This window comes from Crocuta crocuta, unplaced genomic scaffold (genome assembly GCF_008692635.1).
Source record: "Crocuta crocuta isolate KB4526 unplaced genomic scaffold, BGI_CrCroc_1.0 scaffold152, whole genome shotgun sequence".
Taxonomy (NCBI): Eukaryota; Metazoa; Chordata; class Mammalia; order Carnivora; family Hyaenidae; genus Crocuta; species Crocuta crocuta.
Genome location: NW_027528798.1, coordinates 2,998,557 through 3,022,361, shown reverse-complemented (window position 1 = coordinate 3,022,361; position 23,805 = coordinate 2,998,557). Strand labels below are relative to the sequence as shown.

Genomic DNA, 23,805 nt, shown 5'->3' with positions numbered 1-23,805 from the left:
TTCCCACCACCCCATCAGTTCCAGAAACATGTGCCTCATGTATTCTCAGCCTTCTGATCCATGAAGTGGGGACATAGGTCTTTCACCTAGAGAGTTCCACAGGCTGCATGGAACCATCACCCACCTCTTAGGACCCTGGAAATAATGAGTGAGGATTTGTTTCCAGCGTTCCGGGCAGAAGGAAGATGGCAATTAGGAGGGATTAATTATAATTACCTGTTTATCTGTAAGATCTGACCTAGGAGTCAAACAATATTTTGAACATTTCTGTTCAAACAATAGTGTTGAGCAATGCTCAGCTAGGCAAAAAACCACCATCTGCTTCTTGGGTTTCAGCGGACTGACACTCGGGGAGGGGCATTGCTCTCTCAGCCTCACAAATGGACTTTGCTGTGTTGTCACCTTGTTTCACTTTGCAGAAACTTCGAGGTGACTCAAGGACCAACTAATCCGTTTTCTGCTTTTTGGTGAAGAGCAGAGAGGCATTTCTTCCAAAGCATTCATGGACAGGAACTTGTATGGAGGACCCAGTATATCCTAAGGAAATGTTAAGACTTTTTTTGTCTTGTCATTGACGTTTAGAGAAAAGGTAGCTTATTTGCTTTGAGGCTTCTGTGTTAAGGTGAAATAGTTCAAGGAAACTATTTGTTGACTAGAGTTGATTCAAAGCATCCAATTATCTTTTAAGCAGCAAGGATTTAGAGACGTCCAGTGGTGGGAAAGGTATGGCAGGAGCGGAGGTGGTGGGGAACTAATGGAACCCAAGGTCGAGTGAGAGAGACCCATCTTGGATGTAACAGAGATGGCAGACATGTATGTCATTCATGGATAGGAAGGACCAGAAGCCAGATGGCCTACTTGGGTGGGGTGGTGGGAGGGGGCTTTCCGGAGGCAGCAGGAATCCTGATATAAAGCTATAAACATACAAAGGCATAAAGAGGTTGTCTGGCCTCAAAGTCTCTGGCTCAGAGATCCAAGAAGTGGTCTGGCAGTGGGGATGGGTGGGTGCACAGGCTTGCTCAGGGACAGGCTGGACAGAAGGCCCCACTTCCCAGTTTCTGCCTTGTCACTTTGTACTTGGGTCACCTGCAGCTGGTTGCTGGCTCTCATAAGGCCTTAGTGTCTTACACTGAAACCTAAACCTTATGTCTGGCTGAAGACATGAGTTTGAAAATGAACATGGAGAGACTGATGCTGGATCCATTGCAAATTTCAGTCTCTCCCTTTTTCTTGACTTCTTGAAAATCCATCTCACATGGTCAGTGGCCTCTGGATATGAAATAAGGAAGCCCTGTGACCCGCAGGTGTGGCTGGCCACTGTTGTCCTCACCCTCTGCATGGAGCACTGACTGCATGTCTGCATCGGAAGGTGACAGCGTGAAACTGTGGGGCTGCAGCTGCGTCCTATCCTCCTGCCAGGAAAAATGAGCCAAATAGCTTTCGTCTTCCTGTAATCTTTAAACTGAGATCTGACACCCTGCCATGAGGGTGGGTATAAGGCACAGCTGCTCCTATCCCAAATGGATTCTTATAAATGAGGAGAAATCCTCTGAAAACCCTACTGTGGTAGGCAGAATAATCTGTCTGTCCACGCCGTAATCCTCAGAAACAGTAAATATGCTGCCTTATGTGGCAAAGGGGAATTCCAGTTGCTGATGGAATTAAGGTTGCTAGTCAGCTATCTTTGACAGGGAGATTATATTGGATTATCTAGGTGGGCCCAGCATCAACACCAAGGTCCCTAAAGCAGCAGAGATAACCGTGTGGCACAGAGAACTTGACCCAGTTTTGCTGGCTTTGAAAATGGAGGAAGGGATCCATAAGCCATGTGTGTGGCTTCTAGAAACTGGGAAAGGTGAGGAAACAGATTCTCCCCTAACGCCTCCAGAAAGGAGCACAGCCCTGCTGACACCTTGCTGTCAGCCCAGTGAGACCTGTGTTAGACTTCCAGTCCACAGAACTATAAAATGATACATTTGCGTTGTTTGAAACTACCAAATTTGTGACAACGTGTTGCAGCAGCAGTAGAAAACTCAACCTACCTACCACCTCTGATTTTCCTCCCTGAATTCCAGCGGGCCTGTCATTCATGTATTTCTACATTCATGCAAACATTCATTCACTCCTGCCTACGCATATTTACTCACGTATGCCTAGACCTTAAGTTCCTAATTTTTGTAAATGGATGTTAATAGTAGAAAGTATTTCATAGAGTCTTTTTAAAGATGACATTGAGTGAAACCAATACAAGGCTTGGCACATTGACAGGCATAGTGCAGCCCTCATGAACGTTAGCTGTCTCTATCATTGTTATTATTATTATTCCTGCTGTTCAGTCAGATAGTGTAACCTGGCACCAGATAGGCTCATGCCAGGTTCCTGGATGGTCCCTGGGTGGGAGAAGGGGTTGGACAAGGGGTAAAGAGGTTTCCTCGAAGCACCACTCAGTGTCTACTGCCATCTCTACCTGCAAGACAGCTACTAGATGTGGTCTTTTAGTTAGGCTCATGGCTGCCCTTGCATGGGATCAGGGTACTGTTATTAGGGAGAGGGGACATTGGATTTTTACCCACATGGTCAAGGCTTTGGAAACAAAGGAAGTTAAAGAGAAAAGTGAATAATCACATAGGAGTATCATATATACTATATCTTTTTCATATGTTCTTCGGTGTAACCTCACAACTGCCCTACAATGTCCCTGGTCTTATCCCCATTTCAATTTGATAAAACAGAGACCCAAGATCACATTACTTATAGGAGGCAAAGAAAAAGTGAACCACTGCACCCCGGATTCCAAGTCCATGCCCCTTCCATCTTCCACTGCCTTGTCTTCAATTTGGGGTGTTGCAGATTGAAACCCAGAAGGCTGAAAACTCCACTCTTTTTTATTCTGCCCTAATGCAAACCCATTAATAGACATCTAAGACGGTAGTCCTCAACCATACTACAAAATAAGCTGTCTACGGATATTTAAACTTAAAGATATGGAAATAAATACTTCCGGGAAAGACAGGATAATAAGGGTTAGATTCAAGTTCCTACCTGATACAACTATTAACACAGAATGAAATATGTTCAAGACACTAAACATCAGGCAGTGTTGCAGAATTACTCTCTGGCTTGACTGTGAAAGGAGGTATTTCCCTCGATGAGACACTGGCTGGTTTCGTCTGGCCTTTCCAGCACCTGCCTTTCAGTGCCATGGGAATAGCGTGGCCTTTAGCCCCCGGTCCCTCCTGGTCCCCAGGCAGGTGCAGCCAATGGGCGGCTTTATGTGCAGAGCTAACGCAAAGCAATTACTGTTGGAGCAAATCTTCGAAAACAAAATCTTCTTCATCTCTGGCTCTTGAGAAACTACATGTCCTGCTAACCTTTCCTTTGCTGCTTCTCTGGGCTACAGAGGACTGCCCCCAGCACTGTCTAGCTGAATCTGTTTCCTCTTGCCAGAGCGTTTCTTGCATCACTGATGCCCATTGAGCTTTTCTGTTCATACCTCAAGACAACTTTTTGCTTCCTGGGTGCCCCATGGGCAGCTAACCCCATCCTGTGCAAGTAAACTGTCATGGAAATACCCTTGGGGTGGCTGAGACATAGGCAGTGGGTCCTCACTGGAAAGTCCATCTGTCTCAGCCTAGACCTGTCATCTGTTGACCTAATTGAAATTGAGGCACATTAATAATAAGACAAACAATGGACCAGCACAGGACTTTGGCTATCATTCAGAAATAATTAATTGAATAAACACTAGTTTAATGATTAGGCTCAGTATCTGAAGCAAAATCTCTTAGAGATACTTGTGCTTATAGATGCCCAAGGGTGACTTATGCCAGAAGAGAGCCCCTGTGTGTCTCTGGGATTACACAAGGAGGCTCAGCAAGGGCTTCGTAACACCCTCTCCATTCCTGACTCACCAAGGGAAGACCATTTGGGACTGACCGATAGCACTTTAACCAAAACCCTGGAAATATACCTGTGACTTCACCGCTGCAGGGACTCTCATCCAAATAGGGGTTTCCCTGGCACAGCTGTGGGGAATTCCACTCCTTAGGTAGGATGACATCCTGAATTGATATCTCTAATGAGCCTTGTTCATACCTGCAGGGTGGCTGTGATGATTAGATAAGATGGGGTATGTGCACCCATGTTGGAAGTCTCCCCATACCCTCACCCTCCATCACATGCCTTGTCTGCCTCTCCTCCGTGAGGACAGTTAGGTGTTCCATAGTTTTCCCTGGATCCTTCTCTGCATGTGTGTTTTTCATGCAGATGGAACAGAATTCCAAAGAACAGAATGGGCAAAATAAAGTCGACTTGACGAGGTACTTACTATCAGTGAGGCATTGCACCAAGGGCTCTATCATCATTCGATTGTTTCCTGAAGGCAGGGCCATTATATCAAGTTTACAGATAGAAAACGAATGCTTGTAGAGATTACCCTGCTTGAGTATAGGTAGCTAGTAAATCTAGAGCCAGGATTCAACCCCAATCAGTTTGACTTTGAAGGAAATCCATGTCATTTTTACTATATAAAGGAGAAAACTCCAATAATGCACATTTTTACCCTTATAAGATAAGACTTAGAAAATGGATGTTTCCTATTATGCCCTGGAGGTAATATAAAATCCTGCTGTGCTTTACAAGTCCTCAGATGAATATTAAATTGCATTTGATTAAAACTTTGTTCAAANTTAAAAAAAAAAAAAAAAAAAAAAAAAAGCCCTGTTGCCATGTACCAGCATTGAAAGCCAGAATAGCTAGTGCCTTCCCATCAAATAAGAATGTTGGGTGGAGAAGATCGTTAAGGTCCTGGGCATGCCAGACAAAATAGTTTTCTCTATAATGAATATAGTGAACATGAAGTGGAGAAGAACTCACAGACTATGCCTTGAGAACCACTCAGGAGGTAGTGATGACTACCTGATGATGGATGACAGTTAACTTCTGGTCTTCTGTTCACACAGGAAGCATGAGTCATGGTGATGGTAGAATGTGCCCTAATCCAGTGGTAGCCTCCTCTCCTACATCCAGCTTCCTGCCTGATAAGGAGGAGGCTTGAGTTAATCTGCCTACCAGTCAAAAGGCCTTCTCTCGTTTGTGTCTGTTGCATTCACTGCCAGTTCCCTCCTTTCCCAGGAAGGGACAGCGAAGGAATTATATGCCCATGTATCACCTCATTTATTCAACACATATCCCCTAGGATAGGAGTTATTTCACCCAATGTCTAGATAAGGAAACTGAAGCTCTGGAAATTTAAATGACTCATCAAAAGGCAGGAAACCTGTGGGTGGTGGGGCCAAGCCTTAAGTCCAGGCATCTCATACCTTGGCAGAAGCTGGGGTTTCTCAGTGCAGAGCACCAGCCTCACGGGAACTCTGCCTCGGGGACACAGCATCCGATGGTGTGTTCTGCCTCTGCCTCCAACCCCTGACTTCCGCATCTTCAAGAAAAGGAAGCTGTTACTTGTATCACTCAGAATTTTACTTAATTAAAAAAATAATGTTCTTTCCCTCAAACTTTATAAATAAGGCAAAGAGGATAGAATGATAGAATGCTAACAAAATAAACACCTCAGAAATAAATTAACATTTCATATTGCGCTTCATTTCAGTTTCATGAGCTCCAAAATAGCACTTCAAGTGATTAATGTTTTCTTCATTAACTGTAACTAAACCCAAGTAAGACCTCGCTCTTTTCTCTAAAACGTCTTCTGAGGAGATTGATGGTAGTTCGTTTCTAAAAGTAATGCTCTGAAACCTGCTGTGGGCAGCTCAAGGTTGTGGGGACAGTGTGGGCCTCGGTGTCAGGTGGTTCTAGGCTCGGGTCTCGGTGCTGTGACTTTCTAACTATATGGTTCTGAAAGAATGAGTCTTGGTTTCACATTATAATATGGGGATATGAATGGTAACAAAGAATTATCCAGGGATGCTTGGTGGCTCAGTTGGTTAAGTGTCCAGCTCTTGATTTCACCTCAGGTCATGATTTCATGGTTTGTGAGTTCAAGTCCCATGTGAGGCTCTGTGCTGACAGTGCAGAGCATCCTTGGGATTCTCTCTCTCTCCCTCTCTCTTTGCCTATCTCTCTCTCTCTCTCTCAAAATAAATATATAAACATTAAAAACAAAAAAGAATTATCCAACCCCAAGTATCAATAGCATGGAGGTTGGGAAACTCAACTGGGAATTGGCTCTAAGCCTCCATATAAGAAAAGCAGCTATCTTGCTGCAATGACCATGAAAAGAGGGTACCTGAAGGTGACAGTGAGAAGGCCACATTAAGAAGAAGCCTTAAAATCCCTGGAGAGAACCAGAGATGCCCAGTCAACCTATCACCCCAGCTGAGCCCAGCCCATGGCTCCCAAAGAGCAAATCACTATCACAGTTGGCAGGAAAAATGCCCAGCTGAATCCAGCCCAAGTTACAAAACCATGAGCAAAATTAAAATGCTTTTATTTGTTCTGGGGCTACTAAGTTTTAGAATGGTTTGTTATACATCAGTAGATAATGAAAACATTAGAACCCATTAGAGAAACTATAGCATCTCGACCAACATCACATCAGTAGGGGATGCTGTGGTGCCTCTTCAGGACTCAGGCTCTCACCTCCCAGCTGCTGGTAGCCTTGGGGGCTGACAATTGACCGCTAAGTGCCTCTCCAGAGCTTGCCTTCCACTGCAGAGTCACCTCACCTGAACTCACAATCCCTTCCCTGGGGCAACCCGCTTGATGTGACCAGCCCATGCACAGGAGGAAAGTCCTGGCTCCTCTGCCTTGTAGCAGAACAACAGCGAAGAGTCATCCCAGCTCTAGAAGTCCCCAGGGCCGCTGCCTGTTAACGCGCCTCCCTCACCAGCCCCAGCTTCCTTCACCGCCTCCATGTCTTAACCGTGAGGAAACTGCCCAGGAATCTCCTGCATGCAAATCTCGGTCTCAGAGTCTGTTTCCCAGGAACTTGACCTGAAACACCTTCCCTCCTCCCATCTAGAAGTTTCTGTGTTCAGACCTGCAGGACACAGGGTAATTTGGCCAAGAGCACCACCCTTGGATGCTGACTCAAGCCACGGCTTTGGCTCCATTACTGGTTTGTGCTCTCTCTTCAGGCTCCGTTGCCTCAGTAATAAAGAAGCAAAAATCCTTGCCCTGAAACCGAAGAGAGATTCAAAAGTTTAACTGTAACTCTGGGAAACATATACATAGCAAAGAAACACAGGGAAACATATTAATCTTTACCAGAAATGCAAGAAGTGCAAATTAAATCCACCTTGAGATACCATTTTACACCGACTAAATTAGCAGAACAAAGTAAAAATAAATTCAAATACACATTGCTGGTGACATTATGGTGAATATTGGGTTCTCTTAATCTGCCAATTGAAACAGAAATTTCTTAAGGCTGGAAGAAAGCACTATGGCAACACACAGTCAAAACTGTAAATATGTCTCTGCCCTCTGGCCGTTAATATGGATGTGTCTGCACAAATTAGTTTAACAGAAGATTTGGGATTTTAAACTCCGATCTCCTAAATTTTTACAAGGCTGAAAAACATACCTGTGAGTAAATAAATATGTAGTGGATAACCAGAAGATTGAATGTAGAGTTGGAGTATTGGGAGGGTATATATTGTATAAGAAAAAAGAGTGGTATTGAACATTTGCAATGTTTCTCAAAGCTTGCTCTTCTGACTATCGACAATCCAAGGTGCCCAGGGCATTACTGATAGGAACAATCTTGAGCCTGACCCCAAATCTCAAGAAGCAGAGTTGATGTGAGTTGGGCCTGGGGACATACATTTTGAGTAAATTTTCCAGGTGTTTTTGTATCTCCCAAGTGTGACAGTCCTATATCGAGACCGTTCCTTTATTCCTCTTTGAGGGGTGTCGAATTAAGAGAGATACTATCTTTTTCAAATTTGCTGTAGCTTTTTTTTATGTTTTCAGAATCTTTAGGTGAAAAAAATTACAATTTCCCTTGAGCACTCCAGAGAAAAGTCATTTTAATTTCAGGTGTCTTAATTGTCCCCCATTAAGTGCATAGCTTAACCTCATCTATGCAGGTGGGTTAAGTATCAAGAGAGAAGAGCCTTATGTGAAGAAAGGTCATTTTTATCATTATTAATCGTTCTGGTGATTATTAATCACCATATTTATGATGTATATAAGAATCGTCCATTATTAACCATTCCAAAATCTCCTTGGGCTCTGCATCAAGCACGCTTCTAGGTCCCGGCTTGGGAAAGTTAGGATGGCTGATAGGTGTTCATAGATCTGTCACTGGCTTTAGGGAGAGCTGTTCTAAATGTCAAAACAGAGACATTCAACCCCAAAGCTTAAGAATACCTCAGCCTTAATCTGCAGAGAGGAACCACACGTGTGAGACGGCACACTTCAGAGTGGAATAGGGAAGATAGGCGGGAACATTACCTTCTGACCATGTCACCCCCTTCTTGCCTTACGGAGTCACTAGCACAACTAAAACAACTGTCATAAAACTCATCTATATTTCTGCCTCAAGACCTGACTTCTGTGACTATTTAACCATGTGCTAACCCAGCAGACTTTCTGATCTCTTAAAGAACATGTTTTTTCTGGCTGTATCAGAAACAATTTGAACTCCAAGTTCTGTATCAGAAGGATATTGGTTAGGGAGATTTTTCAAAGTTGAGCCGTCAGTGCTAGTGTTTGTGCATCTCATTTCCAAGCCAATTATTGATTGGAAGGAGTGAAAGAAGATTAGAAGGCAGGCGCACATTCATCTAACACACACACACACACACACACACACACACACGCTGCAAGAGATCCTCAAAATAACAAATAATTAATACAGTGAAGAAATACTACCAGGTCACAGAAGGCAAATATTGATGCTGATGAAGTCCAGTGAGAAGAGACAGAGACTTCCTCTTCTGTCTCTCTTGTGTCTCCAGAAAATGAAACAAAAATCTGTCCTTGTTTTCATGTGAGCTGGGGCCAGGTCACAGGGGAGCTAAATGGCTATAGGGACTGTGAGTTCAAATGCAGTTGTATAAACCTTGGAGTCCAGAGAAGTCTCCAAGGTTTCAGTTCTCCTAACAAAAGCTGTAGTGGCTATAAAAGGACATTCTGATTAAGACTGATTCCTAAAATGGAGATCTCACCAAGTGGATTAAGATAAGGAAATGAAATAGATGGGAAAGGGTACTCAACAAAATCTCAGGCTTTATTTCCGTTAAATCTTGCCCTCTTTTCTACAAGCATTTAAACACTGCATCCAGCGCTGCTGGTTAAGATAGCTTCGATGACGTGTCATGAACAAAATCACAGTTTGACTTTCATATTGAACTATATATTTGATTGAAAAAAGCCCTCATGATTATTTTTGGAATTTCTGGTAAAGTGTCAGTCTTGTAACTTAGACCATGGATCTCATACGTAAGACCCTGCTACTCATCTGAAACCCTCCCCCCACCCCCAAACTGGCAGTAATCATGGTGGAGTAGGGCTGAACTCTTTGGGTCATTTAGCTCTATGTACACACATGTATGTCTTCTCCTCCTCCTTCTCAGAGAATTTGGCATTATTTATAAATGTAGATTGCTATGATATAGAATTCTGAAAACATGAATCCTAACTGAATATAAACATCTGTTAAACAAGGGGTATATGAGGATCATTTATTGAAATTTTTTCTGTGTATGGGTATATATTTGAAATATTTTCCCACCAGAAACACATAGCAGAGAAATTATCTGGACCAGGACAAATGTAAATATATGGTAGCGCATGTGTTTGTGTATCTGCCAGGTAATAGATGAAGGGTGAATGTATTGTTTTATAAGGATCAGTATACTTTTCTGCAAAGGGCCAGCTAATAAATATTTTCAGCTTGGCAGGCCATACCATGGTGTCTGTTGTATCTACTCAAGTCTGCCATTATAGCAGAAAAACATGCATAGACAATACATTAACGATTGGATGTGGTTGTATTCCGATAAAACTTTATTCACAAAAACAGGTGGTGGGCCAGAATTGACCAAAGTTTGCTAGTCCCTGGAGAATAGATCAGGCAGTGTATCATTAAAATCGTCTTTTCACGCTCATATTCCTAAAGGAGAACCTGAGACCCAGAGAGGTGAAGTGATTTGCTCCAAGACACACAGCAAAGCCAGAACCAGAATCCAGATTTCCGTGATGTTCTCTTGATCCCTGTAACACAGAGTGGAAGCCAACGTGGCAGCTCACTCCACAGGCAGAGGAGAGGATAGAAAAGTAGAACGAGAGTGACAATGCATGCAGTGATTCACCCCCTGCCCTCAAATCTCTTCTTCCTGACAGTAATTGGAGCGTGTCTGTGTTCTGACCATGTTTTCATGTTTGCTTGGTTTTTAATGGTGGAAGAACCACTGGGCAGGAAGGCTTAGATCTGCCACCCACTTAGCTCTGTGGCCTTGAAGCAAATCACTGCCCCTTTCTGGACTTCATTGTCTTTCGTCTGTAAAATGAGGGGTTTGGCCTCATGAGTGTGGACGCCCATTTCATTCTCAAAAGTTATGGTCCTTCAAGTGCATTCCTTCCAGTTCAGCATTTTCCCCATCAATCCACAACGATTCACAGGTTGCCTAAAACTTGCTCAGGCCTTGGATGCAGAGAGGCCCTACGTTGGTCGCCCCAGCAGGATGAGCTCCAGTTACATATTTCTGTGTTCACCAGGCCGACTCACTTCCTTTGGAGCATCCAGGGAACCTGATGACCTCATTGCTTCTTGGTCCCAGAGTTGATTACCATAATAAAGGTGCCCACCTGCTCACAAAGCTTTTCTGTTTTTGGCTCTGAACTGCTGAGCTGGGCATTTTACCAACTCAGTAATCTTGCTTATAGATTTATCTATCCCTTTAGAACCTCTACCTCTCACCGAACTTCTTCACAGTAAGCAGTTTTATAACAAACCATGCCCTGATTCCAACACACGCAAGGCATGATGAGGCCCTTCTGTGGACTTGTTCTAGGTAAGTGTGTTATTGCCGCTCCTTTGTATATTCTTGCAGAGGACTCCAGTTGGACTTTCTCCACTCCAGGACTTCCATCCACTTAAGTTCATTTTAGCTAAAATCTAGTTACATTTTCTTCCTTGAAAATGTGGTGTAGGAAACAGAGTCCTGGACTGAGTCTGGAGACCGGGGTTAAAATCCTAATGGCATCAACAAGCTACGATCCTCTAGGTCAAGTCCTGTAAGTTCTCTCTAAGCTCCCAAACTAAACCGTAGAGAAAGTAGCCTCTGCTAATTCTTCACTGTCCATGTGATGGGTCTGAAGTCTGGTTCTGCATTGACATCACCTGGGAAGTAAAAAAGTAAATAAACAAAACAAAACTCTCCAAATTTCTGAGCCCTTCTGGTCCGTCATCCTGCTGGATCCTGAACCAGGATCCGTGAGGCTGGTACCCAAGCAATGAGCATGACTGAATCCTCTCCAGGTCATTCTAATGAGCAACCAGGCTCTCAAGCTACAGGTTTTAATGGCCTAAATGATATCGATATGAGCTCCCTTTTCAAAGGGCCTTATCAATGTGGGATACTGTTATTTTTGTCATTATTTTACTTAACACTGAATGTTGTATACTAACCTTCTATACAAATAAATCCCAAGTGAAATAAAATGAATACCTGAGTACATTGTGATACTGTGATTTATAATAAGAAGTAGATGTTTGGTTTTGTCCTGTTTCTGGTTCACTGCTCCTCTAACCCTTGGAATTTCCAGAACCATAAGAGGCAGGGGGAATATCTTTTGTTTTATTTGGTCTCTTGTCCTTTTTTCCTGGAATCTCCTCAGAGCCATAAAAATGAAATGGGTGTCTTGTTTGTATCAAGACTTTTCAACAGACACTGAGTTATGTTAATGAGGTGACTGTAGGAATCCCTAAAGCTGTGGATGGGGGTGGTGACTGGCCAGCAGGAGCTTGTTGCTAGGGGACCAACCATGTGATTAGAGAGTTGGAATTTTCAGTCCCACCTTCCTGGAGGAGATTGAGTTTAAGTACCTATCGTCAATGATTTATTCAATCATGCCTGTGAAATGAAACCTCTGTAAAAACCCCAAAGGATAGGAGTCAGAGAGCTTCCAGGTTGGCGAGCAAGCGGTGATTTGGGGGATGGGGCCTGCTAGAGAGGGCGTGGAAGCTCAGAGCCCCTCCTACACCCCTTGCCTTATGCACTTCTTCTGTCTAGCTGTTCCTAAATTGTATCTTTTTATAATAAACTGGTAATCTGGTGAATAAGATATTTCTCTGAGTTCTGTGAGCCACTCTAGCAAATTAATCAAACCCTAGGAGGGGATCATTGGACCCTCTGACCTATAGCTGGTAGATCGGAAGTACAGGTGACAATCTGGATTTGTGACTGGTATCTAAAGGGAACAAGGAGGAGTCCTGTAAGACTGAGCCCTTAACCTGGGGGATCTGAAGCTCTCTCTAGGTCTACAGTGTCAGAATTTAGTTAAATTACAGGACACTCAGCTGGTGTCAGAGAATTTCTGGGTACAGGAAGCCCCCACACACAAACACACACACATTGGAATTACTCTCAGAATCATTATGCGGCCTATCCTGGTTCTTGGTTCTGTATGTCCCTTGAGATACACAGCCTTTCTAGATTAAAATTAGGGTCAGGTAGTTTAACCACCCAACAGCCCCATAGGATCAGATTAAATGTGCTGCCAATTTGTTTAATCCTATGGAAACCCTGAGAGATGAGGTTGGTGGCCCCATTTTTTAAGGGAAGCAATTAAAGCTTGGGAAGGCACATCACTGTAGGGAAGGTCCCATAACTGGGAAGTGGGAGGGTTGAGACCAAACATCAGAGTCAAGGGTTCTTTGCATTAGATTTTAACTGCTTCCTCCTCCTACCATGGAGCTTAAAACCCCATCATTTCAAATGGTGGATGGCAAACAAGTAACACTAATGAGGGCAGTAATATCACATTATCAACTCTTCAAGATGCTTTCACATCTTTTGTGTGTCAGAGTCCTCTGAAATAGCAGCCTCAGGTGTCTATTACAAGGCTGTCCTCCATTTCAAGGTGGGGTGGGGTTTCAAAAAGTTCAAAATCTCCCAGGGAGTGAACGGTATCAACTCATACGAGCTACGTTCTCAGGTTATCCCACTATGAGCCTGCACAGTGCTGAGGAGGAGGCTGCGACAGGGGCTGCTCATGACCCCCATCGGGGGAAACATAAACTTACAAAGTGATCTCGCATCTCCACTCCTGGGTACCTACCCAAAAGAAATAAATGGAAACACATATCAATACAATGACTTGTACGCAAAACCTCATGGCTACCAAAAACCAAAACCAAAACCGAACAAAATTAATAGCCACATTATTCACTATAGCTAACAAGTGAAACAACACAAATGTCCTTCAATAGATGAACAGGTAAACAAAGTGTGGTGTATCCATACGACCAAACACTATTTAGTCTTAACAGGAGTGAAGTATCACACATGCCGCAGCATGGACACATCTCAGGGGACATTGTGCTAAGTGGACGCAGCCAGATGCAGAGAAGTGCATGGTGTACCATCCCGTTTCTGTGAGATGCCCAGAAAAGGCGAGTCCTGGAAGCCGAAAACAGACCGGTGGCCTCGTGGGACTAGAAGATGGGAATGGGTTAATTATAAAAGAAAACAAGGAGGATCTTTGCGAGCTGTTAGAAATGTTCTAAAGTGTGACTGTGGTCCTGGTAGCACCCCAGTGAAAGTTTACTAGAAACGAAATCATTGAATTTCTCACTTAAAATGGGTAAATGTTATGCTATGTAAATTTTATCTCACTTAGTGTGCCCATGCATGCGTGAATGCGTGCATGCATGTGTTAGGAGCCTTCCAGAAGTAAGGCAGCAAGGTCATGGTGGTTCAAATTTTGACTTCTCCTTTACTCACCAAAACTTGCTAGCAGAACATCAGATATCTTCTCCATGGGAAATTGCACAGGAAGCCAGATTCGAGAGACATGTTGAAACCAAAGTCCACTGTAAATTTATAATGAAGAAACTGACCTTCCCAGGAACAAGAAGGTTTCTGTTGCCCTTCCAGAGCTCACACTTTCGGCACTGAATATCTGGCAGGTTGTTGGCCATCTGGAGCCCACTCTCTGGGCATGGTGTAAGAACCTGGGTGATGGATGGGGTCAAGGATGGCTCACACTGGCCACCCAAGAAGCCACAAACCAAACCAGCCACTTAGTGGAGATGCCCATTTATGGTCCAGTTTGCTGATGTTTCCCAGATTCAGTGACTCTCAGCCAGGGTGTTACAGGTAAATCACTGTCAAGTCTCTCTCTCTCCCTCCCTTTGTTTGTTTCTTTCTGTCCTTCCTTCCTTCCTACCTTCCTTCCTTCCTTTCGAGAGGGCACAAGTGAGCGAGGGGCAGAGAGAGAGAGAAAATCCCATGAGGGGTGTAGAAAGAGAGACAGAGAGGAGAGAAACAGAGAGAGAGTGAGAGAAGCAGGGCTTATGTTCACCCAAAGTGGGGCTCGAGCTCACCCATTGTGGGACTTGAATTCACCAACTGTGAGATCGTGACCTGACCCAAAATCTGACGCTTAACCTACTGAGCCACCCAAATGCCCAAGTCTATTTCATTTTGCTCTCCTTTAGCCTGCTCCACTCAGAAAACTCATGTCTGTTCAAGCAGACTTTCTCCAGCCAGAACACTTTCTTTGTTCATGTGTATGATGACGTTATAGATTTATCTTCTTAAACTGTGGGGTGATTATGCTGACCCACTTTCCTGACAGGAAGATGTGAAGGTGTGACTGCAGGTGGTCAGCCCTCCCACTATCTCTAAAAGCCCTGCTCTCCTAGAATCTGGAGATGCCCAATACTCCTATAGATTAAACACAGGGTGTAGACATTGCCTTGAACCTCATACACTTCTTATTCTCTTAAATATGAATTGAACAGTTGCCTTTTCTCAAAGTGGGTTTAATATTGGAATGTTCCTAGTATCTTCTCTTCACATGGAATCCGATCTCTTAAGCTACCTGTTCGTTCCTCACGGAATTGGATACAAAGACTGGGATAGAACTGGGTCATCACCATGCTCCAGATAACTTAATAGCATTGCCTGAGAAAGTGGGCAACTCTGGGGTGGGCCAGTCTGACATGTATAGGTCACATCGGGTCTGCCCCCCTCCCATGGAATTGCAGGGACTCCGAATAGGGACTTAGATGCTTGGCACTGGAGAGACTGTCTGCATGTTGCCAAAATAATTAGTGAGCTTTGGCTGCTTGCTGGGAAGGGTCTGCCAGCCCTGATCCCAACCTTCCCTAGACCTGTAGCTCTAACACGAACCCCAGCCCTAGACTCGGATCACCCCCTTCTTAAATGTGATAAAAATACCAAGCACCCAGCATGATGGTGGCATGTTCCCAACACTAACATTACTATTTCACCCTTAGCACCATCTACTATCATCCCAACAACAATGTTGTTAATCCTACCTTCAGATTTAATAAAAAATTATTTATATTTGCTGAATGCCTAGAGTATCCCATGTCTGAATACCTCTCACCATTACATTAATTGATCTACCTGTAGATTTATAGATGATCTATACATCTCCCAAAATCTAAAAAAATTAGCTTTTTATCTGTATTCTGTCATCTTTTTATATCTAATCCAGGGTTTTTTAGTATCAGCACTACTAGCAATTTGGGAAGGATAATTCTTGGGGGTCTGTCCTATTCTTGTGGGGTGTATAGCATAATACTAAACTTCTGTCCACTAGATTTTAGTAGCACTCACTACCCAAGCTATAGGAGTCAAAAATGTCCCCAAACAATGCCGCATGTCCCCTTGGAGGAAAGGAGAACAAGATTAATCTATTATCTATTCATTTATTTCTATTGCTTATTTCAAGAAGGTATGGAGGAGACATTATCACTCCCATTTTACAGATGAAGAAACTGAGGTTGAGAGTTTAGATGATTTATACAAGGTTACAGAAGTATTAAGTGGTGGAGCTGGGTTACAAAGTAAATTTGCCTTATTAGAAAAGGCCATTTTTTTCTATGATGCTAGGCCATTTTAAATTAAATGTAATGCTATGCATTTTATCCTTAATGCCATTATTCTCCTTTATTTTGAACCTAAAATCATTTCCAAAGTTAACTCTGACTCTCAAGTCAACACGTAAGACTTTCAGCCACAACCTATGTGAATGTATTTATGCTCCAAACCATCATTCGAATCCTGTCTTCAACTCAAGATGTAACCTTATTTCCAACCTCAGTTCTCCAATAAGTGCTTTCTAAAGTCTGTTTCGTGTCATCCCACACAGTGCGGGCTAGATCTCAGACTGGAAGAGAGCCCTGCAGTGCCGGTTAACCGAGCAGCAGGAGGGGATAAGCCCATTTACTACCAGGAACATGTCTATCATTCCATCTTAAAGAAAAAGGATTCCTTCTCTGGTGAGCCAGCAGGTAAGTGGGCATACAGACCCTCGGCTGCCACACATCCCCGAAGGTGGGATATTTGGAAGTTCCAATAATAGAAGGCTTCTATTAGTGCTTTCCAGTGACAGCTAGAGTTATAAGTGTAATCCTGGAAAACTGAGCAGATGGAAAAGGGGGCTTTTAACTGATCAGTTCACTTCTCTGGGCCTGATGTTTTGATTCAGCTTTTACAGAGTGGTTTTGATTTCTGCCACAATGCTCTGATGCCCATTAGGTGGCTGACAGCTTCTGGCCTCCATGTCCGGAATTTAAACAGGGAGAAGTATTGTTTCATGGCAATTAACGGTGATGCTTGGAAGAGATGGCAACAAGCTGAAAAAAATTAATTGAAAATTTAACCTTCAAATGAAAATACTTAGACCTTAGGCTTCCATTTGTAAGCAGCTTATGCTGTCTGTGCCTATGCTGTTATATTATTTAAGTATTTTCTACACCATTTCTGATTAATACAGCAGTGCTATTTTCCAGTCCAGTCTCCTTAATAAATATATGTGTCAAATATCTGTTTCCTCCCCTGAATGCAAAGACTTTTAACTTCCCTCGTTTGCATGTGCTAACTGGTTGTGTAACGAGATTAACAGCTCTGTCTTCTTTTTTTCTTCAGCAGATTTTATAAGAAAAGCCGGTGGGCTCCCAGATAGAGTTAAAAAGGTACCTTCTTTAATTTTGCATATTGTTAGTTGCAATCCAGTTGCTAATGTTTGTTTTATTTCCATCTGTCAAAAGCAATGCCAGAATACGTTGTGTTTGTCTTGAGTTGGCTCAGTTAATCCTCTGCTGGAAACAGTTCTATCATTTCATGTGTGGTTAAGGCCCTGATTTCGCCAGCGCCCATACTAGGTCCCATCTCTGCCAAAGGCAGTCAGTGCACATTCAATACAACTTTCTGGGAAATGTCAGCTTGACACAGAAAAAATGAGAAAGGTGGGGTAGTGCCCTAGGTGGAAACGTTAATTTGGAGCCAGCCCAGTCTCTGCAGTGGACCCTGGGCTTGATCCTGTAAACCTGTTCCGTGGAGGTAGCAGAGCCCAGCTAATAGGTCACATGGGAAGAGTGGCTTTGTCAGTCTCAGCATGGGGCCACCCCCAGATGCGCTGCCTCCGTGTGAATCTGACAGTGTGTGCATCTGCTGGGACTGCCATAATAACAAAATACCACAGGCCGCATAGCTCAAAGAACAGACACATCTTTCTTCGCAATTCCGATGCTGACGGTCCAGGAGCTCGGTGTTGTCTGGCTCCGTTTCTTCTGAGGTCTCTCTCCTTGGGTCTCAGGTGGTCTGTGATCATCTTCTCCCTGTGCCTGCACATCGTCTTCCTTCGGTATCTTCCTTCAGTGTCTGTATCTTATCTGTGTCAGAATTTTCTCTTTACAAGATCACTGGTCACATTGGATTAGGACCCACCATAATGACCTCATTTAACTTCGTGATGTCTCTGAAAACCCCATGTCCAAATACAGTCACATCCTGATGCACTCTGAGTAGGACTTCAACATAAGACTTTCAGCTTAAAAAAAATTTTTTTTAAATATTATGAGGAAAGAAGGGAAAGATCTCAGGCCCCAAACTGTAAAAATGACCTGTCTGTAACTTTCTCTCTCTCGCTCGCTGTGTGTGTGTATATGTCTTTCTCTTTCCCCTCTTACTCTTCTTACTTTTCCTCTCTCTCTCTGTGAATAAAAGCTCTAGCCACCAACTCTGTGCAGTCAGTGTGTCTCACAGGATGTAGGCTTTTGACTCCGTATGTATGGCGTTCAGATCCTGAGTTGACCTCTTATTAGCCACATGGCTGAGGGTGTGTTGCTTCAGTTCTTTGAATCTTAGGTTCCTTGTCTTTAAAGTAGAATTAATTACCACTACCCCAGCTGATTTTGTTTTGTAAGGGTGATAAGGTATATCTGAGCAAGCCCACTGCACACCAGAAATGGCAAGTGGGAATGATCTGTCCTGAGTACAGGCAATCGTGAGTGTGTTGTAATAGGATTTAAACGTAATGACACAGCTGACTTTTCTTTTTAATGTTTATTTGTTTCTTCAGAGAGAGAGAGAGAGACAGAACTCATAGGCAGAGAGAGAGGGAGAATGAGAGAGAATCCCAAGCAGGCTCCGTAATGTGGGGCTCAAACCCATGAACCATGAGATCATGACCTGAGCTGAGATCAAGAGTTGGATGCTTAACTGAGCCACCAGGGGACCCAACACAACTGACTTTTTAAACAATGTCACTGATAAAATACCCTTCATTGGGGAAGATGGCTTCCACTTCCAACCCATTCTCCCTTGTATGAAACAGAAGGCATTATCTTTCCTTCTATCTCATATTAAATACACGTGTTTTCTTCTCTCTCCCACACTCACTTTCTCTCTCTCTCTCTCTGTCACTCTCTCTCTCTCTCCCTTTCTCTCTCTCTCTCTCTCTCACACACACACACACACACACTCACACACACTTACATCCGTGTCTTGAATTTAGTCATTCATAGGACAGCTTGGCCAAAGGTATTTCACGTGGCTGCACATCTTTTGAATTTATTTTACTCAGAAATCACCAAACCTTACAGCTAAATTATATATAAGAGAGAAGAGTCATCATTTATTGTTGTTTTAAAAAGAGAAGGCCTAGTGGGCTCTGGCTCCAGCCTTCCTCCTCTTTCTTAAATCGCCCCAATTCCTTCAGCCAGCTTCTAGGACTGGGTCCTGCCACAGGACCTCCTGCATGAATTAGAAATCAAAATATCCAACAACTGACCCCAGAAGAAGTGTGTGTGGCTGGGCTCATAGTTTTTTATTATTCCAGGCCCCTTTCTGAAGTGACACCCAATCCCTGGGCAGCTTTATATAAAGTAGCTACTTATTTAATCACTATATTACTTAAGAGCTGTTGTCTATAAACACAAGAAGCAGAGAGCGTATTGGTTGTGCTTAAAACCAACCAAACGCAACAATAAAACACAGAACTCTGAATGGTACATTTCCTTTTTTGGCGGGAGACACATCTTCACAAAGTATCAAAATGTCTGAACCCTTGGTGTAAATAATTAACTCTTTCTAGTGAATATTCCACACTGGGATTTTACAGAGTAACTTCTTCAGTCTAGATCTTTAACAATGGAAGAAATAGACGGTGGTGTGTATGGTGCATAGGGCATCAGGCAGTTATTAAAATGGTAGTTACAACAGCCGTTTAATAAAATGGAGATACTCGATTATATCATGATAACTGAAAAGAAGCAAAATATGTTATATAATGTATATTAAAATGCTTAACGATAAAAAAGGAACCCATCTAATAAATGTGCAATAATGTCTGAAGCTTAGCACACTTACACAGGAAGGAGTTTGGAAAGAGCCCTTTTCTGTGAGGTGGGGAGTGGGCCTTTCACCAGCTCGTCCTCATTGAGTATCAGAGTCTGCATCCCATCAGCCTGGGCCCGATTTGTATTTCTATAAGGGACAGAATGTGTTGTACGGAACTTGGAGGGTGAAGGGAAGGATTGACTTGAGGATGTCATAAAGGAGTCACAGGGTGGGTTAGCATGGTTGAACTCAGTCTGCAATGAAAACTTTATGGAGATTTTTAGACAGTTGGCATACCCATAATTCACATAACTTTTGAATATTACAAAACAGGACTCAATAAAAAGTTGCAATTTCCTCTAAGACATTTATCTGGTTTTCCTCAGTTTGTTCATCTCCACTATCCAAGCTCTCTTCTTCCCACACCATTCTGGACACGTGGACACTTGCCCCAAGATATCATTTCCATGGGGCAGGCCCATGATTATGGGATGCAGGATTTCCTGGGTTCCTGTAGCTAGAAATAGTTAAATTCATAGAGTGTGAACAACAGAAGTTATTAGAAGTTGTGTTCTGAGGGCATTCTGTTCTCCTCCAACATTCTGCACTGCCTCTGGCCACTTCCCTGGTTTGTATGTGAAGTCCCTTCTGGTTTCTGCACCCAGATATGGCTCAATTCCATTGCTGTGAGGTGTAGTGCTGTGGAGGGGTTTTGGTAGCAACAGTTATTTGTCAGAATGGGAAAATACAAATAATAAAAGCAGCGTCTCAGCTGCAGGAGTTTAAATTTCACGCCTCTTCCTGAATACCACGATTCGACCCGCCCCAGTAGGATTTGGCTGATGAGTCCCTTCCCATGCATAGCCACGCGGCTCAGCATTGAGAAAGGGGTCTGGGAAGAAATATACGGAGATGTCAAATAGTGACTGCATTTCAGTCCTGGGATTTTGGAGCGGTTTTGTTCCCTTGTTCTCCAAATGTCCTTTAATGACTTTGACCAAAAAACAAACAAACAAACAAACAAAAACCCCTATAACAGTCATGGTAATTTTTATGTGCATAACAAACTTCTTGACACTGTATGAACTAAATTCTGTTAATTTCTCACACATAAGAAATTGAAATATTGAAATTTACAAAGAGGACTAATAAAAAAAACTCCTATTACAATCATTACCATATGCTAGATAGTGGTAGGAATAATTTTCTAATTTAATGATTTGAAAAATATATTTGTAAACCAATATAAATAGGAAGATATGGAGAAGATTGTCCGTAATAAAAAAAATGTGGGTCTGGTTCAGTCCATCCCAACCTTTATTTAATCCCTCATTTATTCATTCAGTTTTATTATGGGTTAGGATGTGGGATTCACTGGGGAGATAAGTCCATAGTCTCTGTCCTCAGGGAGTTTGTAGTCTAGGTTAATTTCCTATCTGAAAAAATACATCCTTGGATTTAACAGATACTAAAGTGAGTGGAGAGAAAAAAACAGTAGATCGCAGAAGTGTATTTTGCATGCATAAAGTATGGAGGATGAAATTTTATTCTCCACTTCATTTGCTGCACACACATATACACACACAACCACACACACCCACTTTCAACTCTCTCTATCTGGCTCAGAGACTCAGGATTTATACCAGTCATAAAAATAGTCATTTATTTAAAGCACTTTTTCTTGAAAGGTGCAGTTGACTCCCCCATATCTTGCTCCATCCCACCTGTGCCTAGGGGTGGGACATAAAGGAGCCTCTTACATCTCAGGGGTCATCACTCCTACAGGGGAAGGGTGGTGTGAGGGCAGAGACAGGAAAGTCCCTGGCAGCAGTGCTAATAATAAAGGTGACTTCTGTGTTTCATTGATTCGTTGGGTTCACGTGTCAGAGCATCAAACAGTTGGTTTAGGAGAGAGCTCACCTTGGTCCTGCAGTACCTGAATGGAAGAACACCTGCCCAGACAAGCATATCCATGTGGCATCATTCAAGAACGTTTATCACGAGACAAGTGAGTGGTAGTGAGTGGGGGAATACTGCAGTACAAAAGAAAAATAATATCACCCCGAAAATCTTTCATTGTAAAAGTTAGATGTGGAGGGAACATATAGAATGTTTGGTAAAATACAGGACGATGGGTCCTAAAACACTATTTGGAAGCTATTTTGAAAATAACAAACTGATATGAAAACATGAAGCTCAGCATACAAGAAAAGGTTGCAAGGAGTTTAATAAGAAGTGAATAGCTACCTACCCACAGTTAAGACAGAAATGATCAGAAAGTCAAATCCAGGCTGATTAGGATAAATTCAAAGCATGTCCCCTAAATAGATCCCTCCTTCCCCTCTCTCTCCCTGCACTCTTTCTTTCATATTTATTGAGCATTCAATATGTGTCACAGGAATACAAAGAAAAAGATGAGAAAAGGATAGAGAGGCAGAGAATGGATATAATACACATAAATTTTAGATATTTCTGAAGATTAAAAGAGCAATGGAAAGAAAACAATCATCAAGGGTATAATTAGATACAATTTTCTAAAGCTGAAAGGATCCAAATATGGAGATCAAACAACCCCACTGTATTATAAGAAGAGATAATGAAAAGAAGATTTACACCTAGAATAGCACAGCAAATGCCAGAAAATGGAGCGACTTATACAGTGTTATCAGAGAAAAACGTGTGACCCAAGAATGGGAAAACCAGCAAAAATGGCCATTCATGGGTAAGGGGCAAAAGCAAAACACAAGGAGAACAAAAATCTCCAGAAAATCTATACAAACACAAAACGGAAGGAAGGAAGGGAGGGAGGGAAGGAGGGAGGGGGGTGGAGAAAGAGAGAGAAAGAAAAAGGAAGGAAGNAGAATGTACATATGACTTACACACACTGATACTGACTTGAAATTAGAGACTCAAGAATGGGAAGCCATGGTATGAACAGGATGGTTATGAGCAAAGAAAACAATGAATATAAAGTCAAAAACTGTAAATATCCTTCTAATTTGAATGCAAATATGATTCTTCAAAGAGATGATTCTTAATCATCTAGTACTAATCTAATAGGAAATGGGTTTACAAAAGGGAGATGAAAAACATGAACTCACCACGTTGCTCATCTTACAAGGAGGTGAGAGTTGATGTGAAATCTTGTGAATCAGAGAAAAAAATGACTCAAATATATACAAGCAATGAGGAGCAAAGCAAAATGTGAAAAACAGCTCCTTCCAAACTGCTGAGAAAACAATAAGCAAAAACAAAATGTAGACCAAAAAAATAAAAATGTGGTTAAAGGAGGAAATGGTCAGGCAGTATGAAAAGCTGATATAAAATAGGATGATCCAGTCAGTCAATAATAATATTAACTAATTCTTGTCTCTTAGTTACTATATGCCAAGATCTGCTCTCAGCACTTTTTATGCACCTCATTGAATCCTTTTTATTAGATGAGCAAACTGAGGCACAGGCGTTTAAGTACATTGATAGTCCTTAGAGCAGATCTCTTGGCAGATAGTATTGACCCTGACATTTCCTGGCATTGCAGACAGGCAGCATCCTTATCTAAGTCTGCCTTGGACAGAGAGGAAGCTATCTAAAATCTATAATATGAGTTTCTCCAGTTTCCTGCGGATTTTATCCCCCTGCTAACTCAACACGGCTACAGCTCCATTGTTACATTGCGAGTACAGGAGAAGATGGCAGTGGGAAGAAAAATACATGAAGCGGTACCCGATAGATACTATTGTTACAGTAAACACTGGGATTTTCCCTAGGAGTCACGTCTTACTTACTTCTCTCATTTTGCCTATGTTTTCAGAGTGCCCAACTGGCTTCTATAGCCTAGAGGCACACTCACTTAACCAGCACATTCTCACCAGCAGGCAGGAGTAAAATGATGTAAAGGGCTGACTTTTCACAGCTCTGCCTCCCAGAGGAAACCACACAGAGAGAGGTTTGGGGGCTACCTCTGAGAGGCTTCTCTTGATGTTTTTAAGGTCCTTTTAAAAGATTCTATATAATTAAC

At 42.6% G+C, this 23,805-nt stretch overlaps 1 protein-coding gene across 1 annotated transcript in view; it reads left to right on the top strand.

Moving 5' to 3' along the window:
* LOC144224471 (uncharacterized) overlaps positions 1-23,805 on the top strand; it is a 208,024-nt gene that overhangs the window by 91,902 nt on the left and 92,317 nt on the right. Inside the window, exons 3-4 of the mRNA XM_077755459.1 lie at positions 16,315-16,456; positions 17,094-17,140. Of these exons, the coding sequence (XP_077611585.1) occupies positions 16,315-16,456; positions 17,094-17,140 (189 nt within the window). The remainder of the gene's footprint in view (positions 1-16,314; positions 16,457-17,093; positions 17,141-23,805) is intronic.